At 20.9% G+C, this 17,062-nt stretch overlaps 1 protein-coding gene across 4 annotated transcripts in view; it reads right to left on the reverse strand.

Annotated features, from left to right (window-relative positions):
- Positions 1 to 453: 453 nt before the first annotated feature.
- Positions 454 to 17,062, reverse strand: part of LOC107995580 (protein maelstrom homolog) — a 278,703-nt gene continuing 262,094 nt past the window's right edge. For all 4 annotated transcript variants that reach the window (XM_062086238.1, XM_062086234.1, XM_062086223.1 and 1 more), the window contains one exon: positions 454 to 3,566. Coding sequence is in view for 1 of the 4 variants with exons in the window: in XM_062086223.1 (XP_061942207.1) it covers positions 3,490 to 3,566 (77 nt within the window). In the remaining 3 variants the exon portion in view is untranslated. The remainder of the gene's footprint in view (positions 3,567 to 17,062) is intronic.

Here is a 17,062-nt window from a genome sequence, read left to right on the forward strand (position 1 = left end):
GATTTTATTAGATTTTATAAGTATATATTGATCCCATTATTATCTGAGATATATTTTTATTGAATTATTCAGGGAAATTCATCATTTGTAGTTGTTTCTATTTCACAAATTCAACAATAAATCAGGAAACATTTTTATAATTATGATGAAAACTTAAGCCTTATAATAAGCCTAAATAATAACTATTAGTACGGATATTTTCTACTGTACATATATAATTAGATATGACGTAAACGTATGAGAGCAGTAAGAAACCTCAATTATTAGATATTTCTGATTTCTAAAGATTTTACATAAATATAACAAGAAAAAATTTGAAATTTTATTTTCAAACTAAAATATGTTTAATGATTTCTCATTACGATACTTTTGTGAAGATTTCCTAATTGTGATAAAAATATTAAAATTTAAAAAATTCTCCTATCTGATTGATGTCACTGCCCAAATCTCGCGTACTTTTCATACTTTTGAATTGATCACCTCTTATATTCTTTATATTCAAGATATTCTTTAAATCATCATCCATGAAAGCTCCAACTGCTGTTGTTCCTTGCTTCTTCTTGTTTTTCTTTTTCTTTACTTTTCTTTACTTTTTATTAAACAGTTGTTTTTTTTTGCTCATCGTATTGCTCTTCTTTACTACCTTTTTCTCGTATTTCTTATCCGCACCTGACGGTAATTTCATGGTAACCGATTTTAATGTATCATTAGTATATTTATCATATTTTCGTTTCTTGAGAGGTTTTCAGTTTTATATTATTTTTCATGTTTGATAAATTGTCTTATAACAAAACTTTTGTCCTTAAATTCGATTTGTTCTCTTCTATCGATTTCTTACTAGTTTGTAAACATTTTCGATCCCGGAATCAGTTAAACGATCCTTTCGATTAAAGTTATTAAACTAAACGATGTTTGCGTTCAGTAAGCGTTTTGATGTCTTGCTAGATGTGTTTTGACTTATCATTATTGTGATAAGTTCTCGATTTTGTTGGATTTTTGTGGAATGGTTCTAATCGTCCAATAATCATTTTCACGCCTTAACTTATTCTGCGTTCAAATTGTCGAAATAATCCAATTGATTGCGGGATTTTCGTAAAGATTTCTTTGAATCTTCGTCCAATTTTCAATGTTCATAAAGTTTCGTCATATTGTCGTAATTAAGATTCTAGATGAGTTTCGTAATGGATCAAATGGTCGTAATATCGGAATTGTATTATTTATTTGTACTAAATCTACTTGAATTATATCCTCCGCAATCGATGCATATCCTCGACTGAGAACTATCATAATCATCGTGAATCAAATTCTTGCTATTCGTTGAGTCATGCGCGTTTCTTTGTAGTATTTTGATTCGAATTGGCTACTCGTCATTTGAGATATATCGGTAATCGTTGTTCTGTCCTTCGTATAATCGTTATTCTGTACAAGTATCTTTTCGTAAACGTTCTCTCCGCCCGTTCATAATGGGACTATCTAAAAAAGACCGACAAACATCTCTAGTTTATATAATTTATGTGCGATTTAGTTGTATATTCACTTTTTACAGCTTAGATTCGTGAATTCTCATTTCATGCAAACATTATATTTACTTATATCGGATCAATTCAAAATTCTTTTTCTTAGGGAGGTACTCATCTCTCGATTGAATATCTTTATTTGAAAAATCATTGCTTTTTATAAATTTTCTTTTCATCATGATGAATTTTTTTGCGATTATAGGCAAAGAAAGAAAATTGTTTTCCTTGGATTCGGTTCGAAAATGATAAATAACGATGATTTTTTCGGATTAGGTGGCTTATAAGAATTAACAAAAGTTCTACATAAATAATGATTTTCTGGATTGGTTTTATTTCTGTCATTAAGAAATGATTTGAAATCATCCGCATAATCTTCGTACGTTCACGTCTCAACAATATATCTTTTTCTATATTTATTAGTTCTCGTTTCGACTGTACTCATTTCGCGATTTGGTATGGGTATTCCATCTGATGGAATTTTATTGGTAATCTTTTTTTTGTATTCGTACGATTATTGTCTTCGTAGATCTTTTTTTCAAAAATATAGTTCTTTTCATTGTTGTTGCTGCGTGATGTACGTATTCATGCAATGTAATTAGACGAGACAACGTGATTTGGAGTGATCGAAAATGGAACGATCTTGTGCTCAGATTTCTTCGGCATGTTATTTTGTATGTTATTTCGTACTGTTATTTTGTCCGCGAGCTTCGACTTGAATCTAAATTTAAAAAGATTTCGTCTCGTGCTTAATTCGAATGTCTTACTTGATATTCTGCTCAGAATCATCTAGTAGAAAATTCGTTATTATTTTGTTGTCTATTCATTGTCTAACAGTTATACTATTGGCTCTACCGTGACCGAAAATATCTACAAATACTATGGATGTATACTTTTTCAGGTTTGTCATATGGACGCCTGTTATTTAATTCGTGGCGTCGTTTCGTGTGTTTCTATTCGCGTAATTTCTCATTCCAACGTAATGATTGATGAATTTATTTTTTTCATATTTAGATTTGAACATTAATTTCATTATTACATTGCAGTTCATTATTACAAGAGAAATTCCATTTTACAATATTCTTATTCGGAATATTTTCTTTCAAGATTAATCTTTTCTTTCAAGACCCTTGTCGTTATCCGAAATGACTTCTTTACGCCTTTTTTCTTGTCGATCTATACTTGAGCGTAAATCACATTTACGTTTTGCAAAGATGACATATTACATATTCGTTAATCGATGAATCATTTTACGTATCGTTGATTCTTCAGTAAATCGTTGTTGGAAATCGTATCAGTTGATATGCAACATGCTCTTCATATCGATTTTGTCTACTTCGTCGAATCCAGTATTTTTTACGATTGATAAAGGACCAGTTGTCTTTTCTTTTTCCTTTTGTTCTCTCTCCTCCTCTTTACTTTTCTTATCATTCACCTTCACTTGGATAAGTATATGTCGATTCTTTTATTTTTTTGACGATTTTATATTAGCTTTCCGATATTCATATCCTTCTCTTTGATCTTTTTTCTCGATATATTCCGTCATTTTTTCAGTATTCCTCTTGTTTCCTCTTCTTTGATTCCGATCTATTCTCATCGTTTTAAATCTTCAAATCGAAATGAAAAGATTGTTAATAAGGAATAATTGCTTCTTCACTCGATTATTCTTCAAATGCGATCTTTCGCTTTCGTTACTGCTCCTGTTGCGATGATCATAATTTGTTGGCCGCATCACTGACGACTAACTGACTTATGTTTCCTTTCTAACTTCAGAGAAAGAAACTTGAATGGACTTCTTAACTTTTTCATTTTATATCGAGCAGTAGTTCCGCCCTTTTTTTGTTACGATACAGTGGCAATTTACTGAAACAATCTAGCAATCATCTGTTGTCGTGGATAACACAATGAAGATTGCCCTCTTGTTGAAGCACTAACATCTCCTAGAATCCTTCTTGCTCCTTGATGCTATGTTCTGCTAATGGATCAAGATGATGATCAACCTGTCTTCGCCATCTCCTACCAGAGTCACGGTCATGCGGGATACTCCACGTCCTGAAACAATTTAATTAATAAGTAATTTAACCGAAGATTTGTAATAAGTATAAATAAGTATAATTAATATGGGAAAATAAATAAAGTTTTAAAATTATGAGTATAGTATAATATCATAAACTTTGTCATGATTTTGTAGAGTTCCACAGAAAAAGGAACATAACTATATTTTCCTCAATTATTGTTTCTCTTTTTACATTGTTTATTAATTTTTACTCATTAATAAAATTTTATTTATTAGTATAGAATTTTATAAAGAATTTTATAAAATTAAATAAAAAGAATAAAATTATTAAAAGTAATTTATTAATTTTTCAATTAATTTAATAATACTTGGTAATTTAATAATACTTACTATTTTGTATAATTTTGTATAATTTTATATCAACTTTATTTAATTAATTATCTATCAATGTGAAAAAAAGGAATCTATTATTTCTAGAAATTGTTTTGATATTACTATTAAATAATTTTTTGGCTAAATTTCATTTTTTTTAATATATTAAATGTATATATAATATATATAAATATATAATATATATATAATAATATAAATAATAATATATAATAATATATATAAAAAAATTTGTAGTAAAAATAAAAGTTCGAAAATTGTTTTCAATCGAATATTATATTATTTATAATATACACGTAAAATAATTAAATAATATTAGAATTAAATATCATATGTCTAAAATAATTAAGTAAAGTTCAAATAACAAAATAAACTTTCTAATTATGTTACATTAAATTATTAAAGAAATTTTCATGATTCTTACTAATTTAATTTTTTTAACATTATATGAATTACTAAAAGGAATCTTTTAGATTATTAAAAATAATAAATAATAATTTAAGCAACTAAAAAATTAATGCATTCCTTCATAGTTTTCTTTGTTAATCTAATAATTTTCATATTAACTTATAGAAAATCATTTAAATATTAATTGTCATTCTTATGAAAATATGTCAATGATTTCTATATCCATATAATCCTAATTATATTATGATTATGCATGATTTCATTAACAATCAAACGATAATGTTATGTTTATTTCAACATAATCAATTTATTAATAATCTATAATGAAATTTAAAGAACATCATTATAATTTCCATTAATGTATAATTAACATTTTTTCTTGTCAATTTATAGAAATTTTATTTTTGAACAATGAGTTCGAAATATATTTTATAGGATAATAAAATAAACATATTTATATAAATAATCTAAAATTTCTTTCAAAATATTAATTAATTTAAAAGTTTAAAATCATGAAAAAATTAATTAAAATAGATTCCAAAATACTGTAATATTTTTATAAAAGATTAAAAATTAGTAAATTTAACAAAATATTATATTTATTATAATTTTAAAATTATTAGAATATAAAAAAAATTGGAATTAAATTTCTACGAGTTTTGCGAACAATTCAAATCTATCATTTATGTAAAAAAAAATTCGTTCAAATATTAAATTAGATTTAGATTATTTATTAAATTAGATTAGAAAAAAACTTCATTATTTAGAAATTATTCTAAATGTAATCATAATAATAATTCAAATATGATGATTAATTTTCTTTTGTATTTTCTTTTTATTTCTTTTTTATCTCTAATGGATAAGATTAATCTTGCAAGAATTGTAATTTAACGAAAGAACTCTAAGTATAATTTTAATTAAATGACAATGATTGATTGAAGACAACGTTCATTAATAAATAAAAAAATAGCGTGAATTCTACTAAGAATAATGGATTATTACAGATTTATTATTAGATTATTAGATTTATAAATTAGTGATTTTATATTAAATAGATTGGACTGATTATTAACAATTAATTATTAAGTTTATTTAAGTGCTAGTTGCTATTAAAATAAATAAAATAATTCATTATTCGACAAAATATGTATTTTCTTTTTATTTCTTATTTATAAAACGATCGTTTCGTTAAATCGAAACAAATATTGTACTATAATAAAAATTGTTCTATCATTCTGTAATATTCAAAGAATATTTAGATATATAGATGAACTAAATAACATGTTCGTTTTTAATGATCTTGTTTTTTAAAAATATAATAATAGATCTTTTATTTATTATTTGATAATTTAAAATAAATATATGATCTATATGAAAATCACATTCAAGGTCACTTTAAATCAATTAAGATAAACATTTTTTAAATATAAATATATTCTTCGAATATATTTATATTTTTTTTTTGTTATTTTTTTTCTAATACAAAAGTTACAAAACAAATAATTTTAACATTTGATCACTACATTAGGAATAATATTCTTATAACAAATATTCTGCAGATTTGACATCTCTTATTTCTAAATAATTCATATAAAAACATGTAAAAAAAAAATTATTTTATAATATATTTAAATAAAATTTATCATATAATATTATCCATATAGTTTTATTTGCAATTGTTTTAAATCACATATCATTAATTTGAATACTTTTATTAATAATAGACCTATATTAATGAATATTTATATATTTTATATTTCGTATTGAAACTATCAAAGTATTAAAAAAATATCTTTTAAACAATATTATATTTTATTTTAATTTTTAATTGATTTTAAATGATTTTCATCTTTTATTTGTTTTGAACTGCATTATGCATATATAGAAAAACTATATCAAAGAAAATTGATCTTTATATCTTCTCCATGCTTATAAAATATATATATCATTATAAAATAAATATATCATTATAAAAATAATGATATTAGATTTTCCCTTATCTGTCAAAATTGCAACTTTGATTCATTCAATCTATTTTTTTTTATCAGCAAAAACTATCATCATCTAGCGAATTATTCAAATGATTTATTTTAAATTTCTATTCTATATAATCAATTGATTATTATTGTAATTACAAGTTTTAATTAAGAATCAATTATTAAAATCTGCATAATGATGTTTATTTCTTCTCTCTCATTCATTGTTTTATCTTATATTTTTTATTCCTCAATGAATAAGAACTTTAAATTTTTATATGATTTTTGAAATGTTTATATGAAATTTAAAAATGTTTTAAATATGTAGTACGATAATTTAATAATTTAATAATTATCTCTATATATGTATAAAAGAACAAATTTTTTGCTTGTAATTATATAAAAAATAAGAAGTCTTTTTTGACACAAAATGAATATAACTCTTTTTTTGGCATAAATAAAATATATAATAAAACATTTTACTTTCAAATGTTCATATATTCGTTTTCCAAGTTTTAAAAAATAAAAATAAATAAATATTAAATCTAATATTAAGATATTAATAAATATATATGAAAATTTTTATTGAATTAAAATGCATTTATACATTTATAAAACAAAGTATGAATAAATATATCTACATAATATAGCTATAATACTTATTATAATTTTTAATATCATATATCTACATAATTTTAAATATCATTTGCATGTGAAAATATTTTAATTTTTAATTATTATTATTAGTCGATTGATTTTTTAAATTAACTTTAATTCATTTGAATGATCTTATTAAATATATCATTCATAATTCATAAATAATAGGATTATTATATTTTTCGATTTTTTAAAATAGATAATAGAAATCATAGCTCAGTTTAAAATGTTATCAGTATATACATTTTAATACGCAATTTAATTTTTTCAATGTATATCTAAAAATTTGATTTTAATTCAAATTATTAATTAGATAGAAAGATTAGATAGAAAGAATATAAAATCACTTATAAAAACCTTTATATTTTGCTAAATAAAATCATATATTATTTTGGATAATGTTTTAATTAAAAATAAACTATTGTATCTTATATATTACATTTAGTTAATTTAGTTATTGTTTCAAATTTAAAAATTTAGATTTGAAAATTCAAAAATTTTAAAAATTCAAATTTTTTTATGAAAAATAAAAAATAAAAATAAAAAATAAGTTAGTTTAGAGTTTCTTTAAAAAATAAGTTAGCTTAGAGTTTTTAAAATTATCAATATTCAAAAACATTGAAGAGTACTTTTTTGAAATGAAAATTATCTATAAAAATTCATAAAATGTTTTCGAATTTCGTAAGATATAACTAAAGATAAAAGAAGTTCAAATTTGGTAAAATTGTTTAAATCAAAAATGCATGTTTAGTTGAATATTTCTTTTCATATTACATATTCACATAAAATATATAAGTAAGGAGAATCATTCGATTCTCCCAACAAATATTACTATTGACTTTTTTAAAATCAGATATCTTCTATATAAGTATAATATAATATGTAAGTATTCATTTATTAATGACAGCTTTTTTTATGATATTCACTTTAATGTATCAGACTATCGAATAATTTTCACATTATTTTAGTTTAATTTTAAATTTTCATGAAATTGTTAATTAAAATTCAAAAAATATGGTGCATAATAATATAGATTTATCATAAATAATGATTTTATCAATAATAATTTAAAAGTTTGAAAAAATATTAACAAAATATAATCAAAATTATAATAAATAAGATAAAAAACATTTAATACAATAATTTTGGATTTATCTTTTAAGAAACTTTAAATGAATAATCTGTTACTTCCTTATTTAAAAAAAAATATAATTTATTATTATTTTAATGCGAACATAAAAAATATATATATATAATGTAATATAATGTAATGTAATGTAATGTAATTTAATATAATAATATAATAATAAATATAAATAATAATAATAATAATATAATAATATAATATATAATAATAATATAATATAATAATAAATAAATATTCAAAAAATAATATAATATAATAATATAATAAATATAATAAATATAATAATAATATAATAAATATTCAAAATTTTTGCAAGATTTTCATTTCGATTTAGTTTTAATTTAGTTCTTCAAATGATTCAATTTTTTAACTATACTTTTATATACTATATACTATTCTATATACTATATACTATATACTTTTATATATTTTTTAACTATATATTATATATTTATTGATAATTTTTTAAAAGGAACTTGTTATAAAAATTCATTATTTTTTTTAGTTACTTGCTTTAGTTTTCATTGGTTATTTATTTTTTTAGCTTTTTATTTTTTGAAATAAGCTATATTTCTAAATTAAATTGATAAACGTTATTTAATTAAATAATAAAAATTCTTTCATTTATTTTCATTAATGATTTTAATTAATCAGATCGATCAAAATCTGTCTAATATAAATGCAGTCTTAAACCAACTCTACAAGTTAAAAAATCTAATTTGAATGCAATTTCAATTGCATAGTCAACAAATAAATACAATGTAAATAAAATCTTATAGAAGATAGTAAGAACTGTATTGAAATGGATTCAGTCTTTATTCAATAATATTTTTCCACTGACTGAGACCTGCTTATGGAATTGTTCATTTGTCATTAATAATGAATTATGAATGACTGTGAATCTTGTTGTGTACTGTATGATGAAGCGCTGAATCTACTTACAACAATCTATCTCAATTAGATTTTTTGTAAAATAAGATTATTAGAACTCAATGCAATTCATTCAAAATAGTTCTGCGCCGAATATCATGTCTATTCTATCGGATCTGTTGAAATGCGGATCTGCGAATTTTAATTCAGATGGCATTAATTTCTCATTTAATCGGAATGATGATCTTGATATATTTCCAATTATGTATGGTAAAATAAAATATGAAATGTTGCGACGAAAATCATTATAACTTTAAACGCATGCTATTGTATTGTACTTTGCTATTTTTACAATGGAATCCATTATTCCCACAACGCATATGTCCGATTCGGTGCAAGATAAGCCAAATTTCTTTACCATTGCACTATAGTTATAAAATTTAATTGAAAATCTGAACCCAATATTACTTTGCATTTGTATTTGAGTCTATATTGATCTTTTACGATTATTATTGCCGTGGACAAAATTATTATTCCAGCAGTAATAGCAAAAAATATGATAGGGCTATAGATATTTTGTCTTATATTGCTTCTTATTCATTGTTCCTTTGTCTGTTGTTGTCGGAGATACAATCAATGTTACAAAATCAATTAGTATTCTATTGTTCAATATGCAGAAGAATATTATGTTTCTTGCCGCAAGTTCTGCAAGAATCATGCATACATTCCTTGTTTCGGTTTCCATTACTCAATTAAAGCACGTGTCTATTTTTTGTATGTATTATGCGGCTATAGTAGTACTTTTATTGTATTTAGTAAAAGAAATGGATTAGTAAAGATAGATTAAAATGATCAAGACGATATCATTCAACTGATATGTCCGTTATATATTGCGTGAAAATATCCCAGAATTCGTTCATTTGCAGTTCAAGAGAAAGAAAGTGTCCTTGAAGTTGAATATCTGGCAGATACTGAGTAAGATGATGTACGGTAGTAATCTCAAAGATGTTGAAGTTTTTGAATTGCTCTAACAGCACAACAAATTTTTACAGTAAAAATTTTATACTTCACACCTTATAAATTCTCGGTTAATGTCTCAGTATTTGGCTCAAAGATTGAAAAAAATATTAATAATAAAATATTAGCTTCAATCCATTCTTAGAGATATGATATATAGTAATAAAAATTATTACAAAGTTCGCTTATAACAAGTTCAATTAATAAAATAATCAAAAGCAAAATCCATATGTTAATGACAGTTTATGTTATCACTAAGATTGCGAAATTACAAATGCGCAAAAAGTTCTTAAAGAGGATTCTAAAAGTTCAAAAGATTCAAAGATTCAGAAAGTTCCCAAAACGCTAGTATCTTCTAAAGCCTCCTATATTCATTTCGCTAGCTTGCGGGTCTTCAGTGGGATACACTATCCAATAACACAGTGGATCAACTCTCAATCCAAAGAAAATTCCTAAAATGAATTTGAGGGTTTTTCCAGCATATATTTCCTCTCAGATAGGATGATACTGATTATCGATGCTGTTTGAGATTGGCATGATTGAAAGTCTCAAACTCCAGGATTACATTGATATTCCAGCTATATTGAATTGTTTTTAAATATACAAAGCGAAAAATTATTAAATTTTTTTCTCAAAAATAGCATTGCCCTTGTAGTATTATCTTGTGCTACCTGTTCAATGTTTCAACAATTGTATGTATTCAATGTTTGAACAATTATTACTGTTTAAGATAAAGAGAAATGAAGAAAAAAATAACAACAAAATGCAATTGGATGATTTCTATATTTTTTTTATTTCTTTATTCCGTTTTTTTATTAATTTATCTATTTTGTCTAAAGTGTATAAACAATTATATTTTACATATGATTCTTATATATAATATTCTAAATTTAAATTTTATTCGTTTCTTTTAATTTTTATTTATAAAATTCGATATATGGCTAATATGATTAAAAATAATATTTCAATTTTAATATTTTGATATATTAATTAACACCATATGTAAGCTAATAAATAAAATAAAACGTTTTCTATTCCTATTTTATTCTATTATAATATATATATATATATATATATATATATATATATATATATATATATATCGATTATCGAATTGAACGAAGGAGAAGATATACATATAATTTAAAAAATCTTAAGAAATAAAAAGTAAAAAAGATGAAATTCTAAATTGATGAAAAATATTCAATGAAGATAATTACCTCTTCACGTAATCGATAATTGCATTAATTTTAATATATATTCGAAACGTAATCAAAAATATTCGAAATAAGAATGTAATTTGTTTAATCTTTTCTATTTTTATTATAATATTCTTAACAATTCATCTATATCTATTATGAGTTATTTATCAAATAAACATATATTGTTACAATAAAAAATAATAATGAAAAAAATAAAAATGTATATATTTTTCATATGAAAAATCAAATGTTACCGCTTATTTGATTAATCATCGTGTTGAACGATTGTTGAAACGACTATTCATATTGAAATTTCTTTTTAATAAATAGTAAACTACTAATAATAAACTAATAGTAAACTAATAATTTTCAGAATAAATAATAAAATTTTTAGAATAAATATATAAAATTTTTTTGGAAATATTTTAATATAATTGTGTTAAAATAAGCCAATAATGAAACTCAAATTTTATTTTAGAAATTGATAATATTTATTTCATGAATAATTTTAACAAGGTAATAATTTAATAAAAAAAATTGAATAAATTATTTTTTCTGAAAGAATTAACAATTATAATAATATAATATAATATAATAATAAATAACATTATAAATTATTTAATAAAATAAACAACAATATATAGGAAAAGTAAAATAGTCAGGGAATATAATAAAAAGAAATTACGTGATAAATTAATCATCTGAAACGAAGCATTACGATTTTTAGAAGAATGATATCTAGCACTGTAATTTCGATTATCGAATTGGACGAAGAGGAAGAAGATATACATTGACATCAAATCGAAATATATCGAACGATGTATAGTCATGAATCATCAATTATCTGAAAATAAAATATTTTCTATCTTGAACATAATATTAAAATAAATATAAAAACGATATATTTTATTCTCTAAACAGACAGAATTATTATAATTATTAAGAAACATTCTCAGCTTTAAATCGAATGCTAAATAGAAATTATTTTAATTATTTTATTATGAGCATATGTACGAAATTTTAGTATGAAAATATATATCAAATTGATTGATAACAATCTCGTCTTATTACTTTTATTTAATTATTTTATATATGATTAAAAAACAAGAGAAATTAATAATAATTATTATCTTCTATTAAAATAAATCAAATCTTATCATATTTACATTAAACTTGTGATGCATAACCTATTACATCTTTGAAATCATTCTATTAATTATTTAATTTTCATTATTTAATTAAACGATAATCTGCATAAATATAAATAAAAATTAGAACCGTAAAATCAATTTTAGATTAAATAATGTTAAAATAAAACAATAACTAAATTCAAATCCGACGTCGAATGTTTTTAGTATGGATTATTGATTACAACGAGAAAATCAATTCAATTTCGATGTAATAATACTTGTAAAAAATGATTTAAAATACATATTAATTTAAAAAATGCACTAATGATCTATAAATTATACCATTAAATCCAGTAAATATCATATATATATATATATCATTATATAATTCCTCTCTACGATTTTTGACAAATAGACTAATGCTATAAGTACTGATTTGTCTAAATGTTGAACTTTAGCGATTTCCTGATTAGCTGAGTGAGGATTCTTATTCACTTAAATCACGTGAAAATTGAAATATAATTCAATTAATAATAATAATGAATAATAAATATCAAAGTTTAAAAAAAAGATAAGAAATTCATCATTAGAATTAAATTCATAAGAAATAAAATTTAAAATATAGGATAAAAGTTCAAAATAAATTAAAAACAAAACAAATAAAGCAGAAGAAAAGCATAAAATTATATTGAATAAACTGAATAAAAATTATTATATATTAAAATAATATAAAAATTCAGTAGGCTTTAATATAGTAAAAATTAGAAATTTTATTTTATCATATTGTGATTATTTTCGTTTGGTTGGCGATTTTAATTTATGATTATAATTACTTTTAATATTAATAAATAATATTTAAAATATTTTAATGTAACTTATAAATTAAAAAAAATAATGTAAAATCATATTTAATTTATATTTGTAATGCGTAAAAATATTAATTTGAATAAGAATTTTATAATATTAATTTTTAAATGTATTATTGTAATAGAAATTAAAAACAAAAATCTAACAATAATTAAATTGAATTATAAAAGAAAATTCATTTTTTGAGCATGAATTACATGAGATAAAATACATTCAAATCCAATCATTATTATTTATGTATTTAGGTATTATTTAGGAATCACTTCCTCCATCAATTTTTGTACGAAATTTTTGTACGTTGAATTCAATTTTTATCTAAATTTAATTCTTAGTTTGTTTTAATTTTTAACTTTTAATTTTATTTCATTTTTAATTTTTAATTTATTGATTAACTTTTCATTTTATTTTTAAACTTCTTAATTACTTTAAATATTAATTTTATTTTAATTTATTCTTCAATTTTTAATTTATACTAATTTTTAATTTTTAATTTTATTTTAACTTGTTAATTAATTTCTAATTAAATTTAACTTTTAAATTTATTTTTATTTATTACTTAGATTTTAATTTAAATTTCAATGATTAATTTTTATCTTAATTTAATTCATAATATTTTTTTATTTAATTGTCAACTTTTAATTTTATTTCAATCTAATTTTTTATTTATAATAGCTTATTCGTAATTATTATAAAATTATTGTTCTATTTATAGGAAATTTTTTAATAAAAATGAATTTATAATTTTTGTAATCCCGAAGTAAATTTTATATTATATATTACATTTATATATTATAATTATTATTTCAGTATATATATATATATATATATATATATATATATATATATACATTAACTGAAAGGTGATTTTAGGATTTAGTAAAAAATCGAATGAAGATCTGAGGAAAATATAATATTAAAATCATGTTTAATCTCATCAGTCAATTACATGTAGATTGATACGAAAAGTAAATTTCATAAATGATTTAGATATTTCAGTAATAAAATAAATACTACATGATATTTGAATTTTAATTTAAATTCAATTGCAACTATTTTAGCAGAAATATTTATTAGCAAACAAAACAAGAATTATTCTATTATACTATTATACTATACTATTATACTATATCATTTACAATTCTTATTCACTAATTTTTATTTCATATTAAAATTCGTTATTTTCGATTGATCACTATCCATCATTTTAATTTATGGCTCATATAAATTATCTTTAATTAAAAATTCTCATATAAAATATCTAAATTTAAAATATCTTAATAAAATTATAATTGAATAATTATAATTATAATTGAATCGAAAACAATTTGAAATCTAAAATTTAGCTTTAGTTTATAAAAATATATCAATTATTACGTTTACAATTATTGTAATAAATTGTTAAAGGCGCGATAAAACGATAAAAATAGTAAAGATACATCAATTTTTTATTATAATAAATTATTACGATGTTATAAATTAGTAATAAAAGTTAAAAAATTGAATTATTCGTCAATGTACTCGATAAATCAAATTTGGAACAATCAGTAAAAACGTATGTTTTCGTCTAACTTCATGACAGTGGCAGCGATCTTCTACCTACGATGCGATATTGCGGTCATTTCTCAATGAACTTACGTGTCGAGAAGATCGATGATGTTTTAAGTAAATTTTTATAATATCGAGAACATTTTTTAATCATTTATCATAAATAATGAAATAAAATTTATTTAACATTATTGTCGTATATTATTTTATTTTTTAATTAATATTTATCGCTTCATTTATTCATTTGAACATTCATTTATTTAAACATTTATTTTATAATACATTTTCTAATTTATAATTTTCACACATTTATTCACTTATTCTTTTACCTATTTATTTTGACATTTACTTACTTTTTTTTTTAATTTATATTTTATTTTTTTAATTTATATTTTATTTAATTATTCATTTATTGTTTTATTTATTTATTTTTAAATTTATTTCTTGATTTATTTTTTAATTTATAGATATTCTCGAATTTATAGATATTTATAGATAAGTCTCGATATAATTACTTCTTCGCTGATAAAATTAATTAGCATCGATTATCAATTCTTTTTTTCAAAATTTTGTCCACGTAAAAAGAAAATATTTCATTAAAAAATTTCTAAAATACTTTAAACTTAAAAATATTTCATCATTTATTATAATGGCAAGCCAAGAACTACGCGTACATGCACTCCAATTTAAATCTTGCATGATTAATTATTTTTCTCAATTATTACACTGGATTGCATGTAAAATTTGTACATTATTTTGAGCTCGCTCTTACTAAGCATTCCAATTTTTGATAGAAATAAATTATATAATTTCTTTTTTTCGCTTTGTGAAATGAAATGAGAATATTCCGATTACGCGTTATAAATTCAAGATTTACATTACTATTAATTATAATAAATAAATTAAGATAGAAAATAATTGTTGATTGTAAATAATATTAAGATATAAATTAAGCCTCGTTGTTGTCACAACGTGGGATTAATTGCTAGCGATAAATTACTATTGTAAAACTTTAATTTAAATAATATTTCATTTCGAATTAATTTTTCTTTTCAGATTTAATTTTTATTTCTTATTTTTTCTTCTCCTATTTTTTTCATAATATTATTTAACATTAATTTTATTTAATATTAATTTTATTTAATATTAATTATTAATCATAATTCATTTCAATTATTTTATTATTTTTTTATTATTATCGATTATTCATTCAATTATTTTTATTTTACATTTATCTAATTCATTTATATTAATTATTAATTTTAACGTTTCGTATTTTATTTATGTGTTTTCAATATATTTAACTTTTGTTGCATTTAATTTTTTAGTGTTAGATGTGTTTCGATGCACTTCCTCGTGGTGAATTTTGATAATTGTTGGCATCATTTTCTAAAATTTCTCGTTTTAAAATTTTTTCTTAAAAAGAGTATATAAAAAATATTTTATTAGAAAGATTCAATAATTTTCATTAGTAATTTTTTTTTCTTTGGAAAAAGTGTTAAGGTAAGAATGCTTTGATCCATTTTTCTAGTTTTTAATGAGCTTTCGTATTTTTTATTACATTTTTTATATATTTATTTAATTTTTATCTTAAATTATTTTATTGTGTTTTTAACTCTTTCAAATTTGATTAATTTTTATCGGTAATTAATTTTTATGCTTAATTCTTATTATATTTTTTATAAATGAATATTCATATATGATATATATATATACATAACGCATGGTATCATTTCTTTTCTGTGGAAAATCATTGCGACAGAATGTATTTCCAGTGTAAATATTCTGTCAATTATGGGATAACTACTTAAATCTATCTATTCTCACTTTATTGTGGAATTTATACTCTATTAAATATTGTAATAACAAAATTATTTAAACTTCTATGTCTTTTTATGCTTTTTCTTTTAATCAATAATTTTAGGGTGTTAGATTGTTAAGGTTATTGTTATTATTCCTATTGCACGTATTATTAGAACTTTTCAGTCAAAATTTCAATCATCATTGTTTATTATAATATAATTTTAATTTATAAAACGGTTATAGAACATAACATACAAATAATTGTATTTTGTTTTTCATATAAAATGGCATTTAGAATATTTTAATACAATTATAGTTAAATAAATCGAATATTACAGAATTTAAAATTTAATTTTCGTTTATAAAAATATTATTACGTTTACTATTGTAATAAATTGTTAAAGACGCGATAAAACGATAAAAATAATAAAAATCAATTTTTTATCAAAATAAATTATTACGCTATTATAAATTAGTAATAAAAGTTAAAAAATTGTTGAATTATTCTTCATTGTACTC

This window comes from Apis cerana, linkage group LG16 (assembly GCF_029169275.1).
Source record: "Apis cerana isolate GH-2021 linkage group LG16, AcerK_1.0, whole genome shotgun sequence".
NCBI lineage: Eukaryota > Metazoa > Arthropoda > Insecta > Hymenoptera > Apidae > Apis > Apis cerana.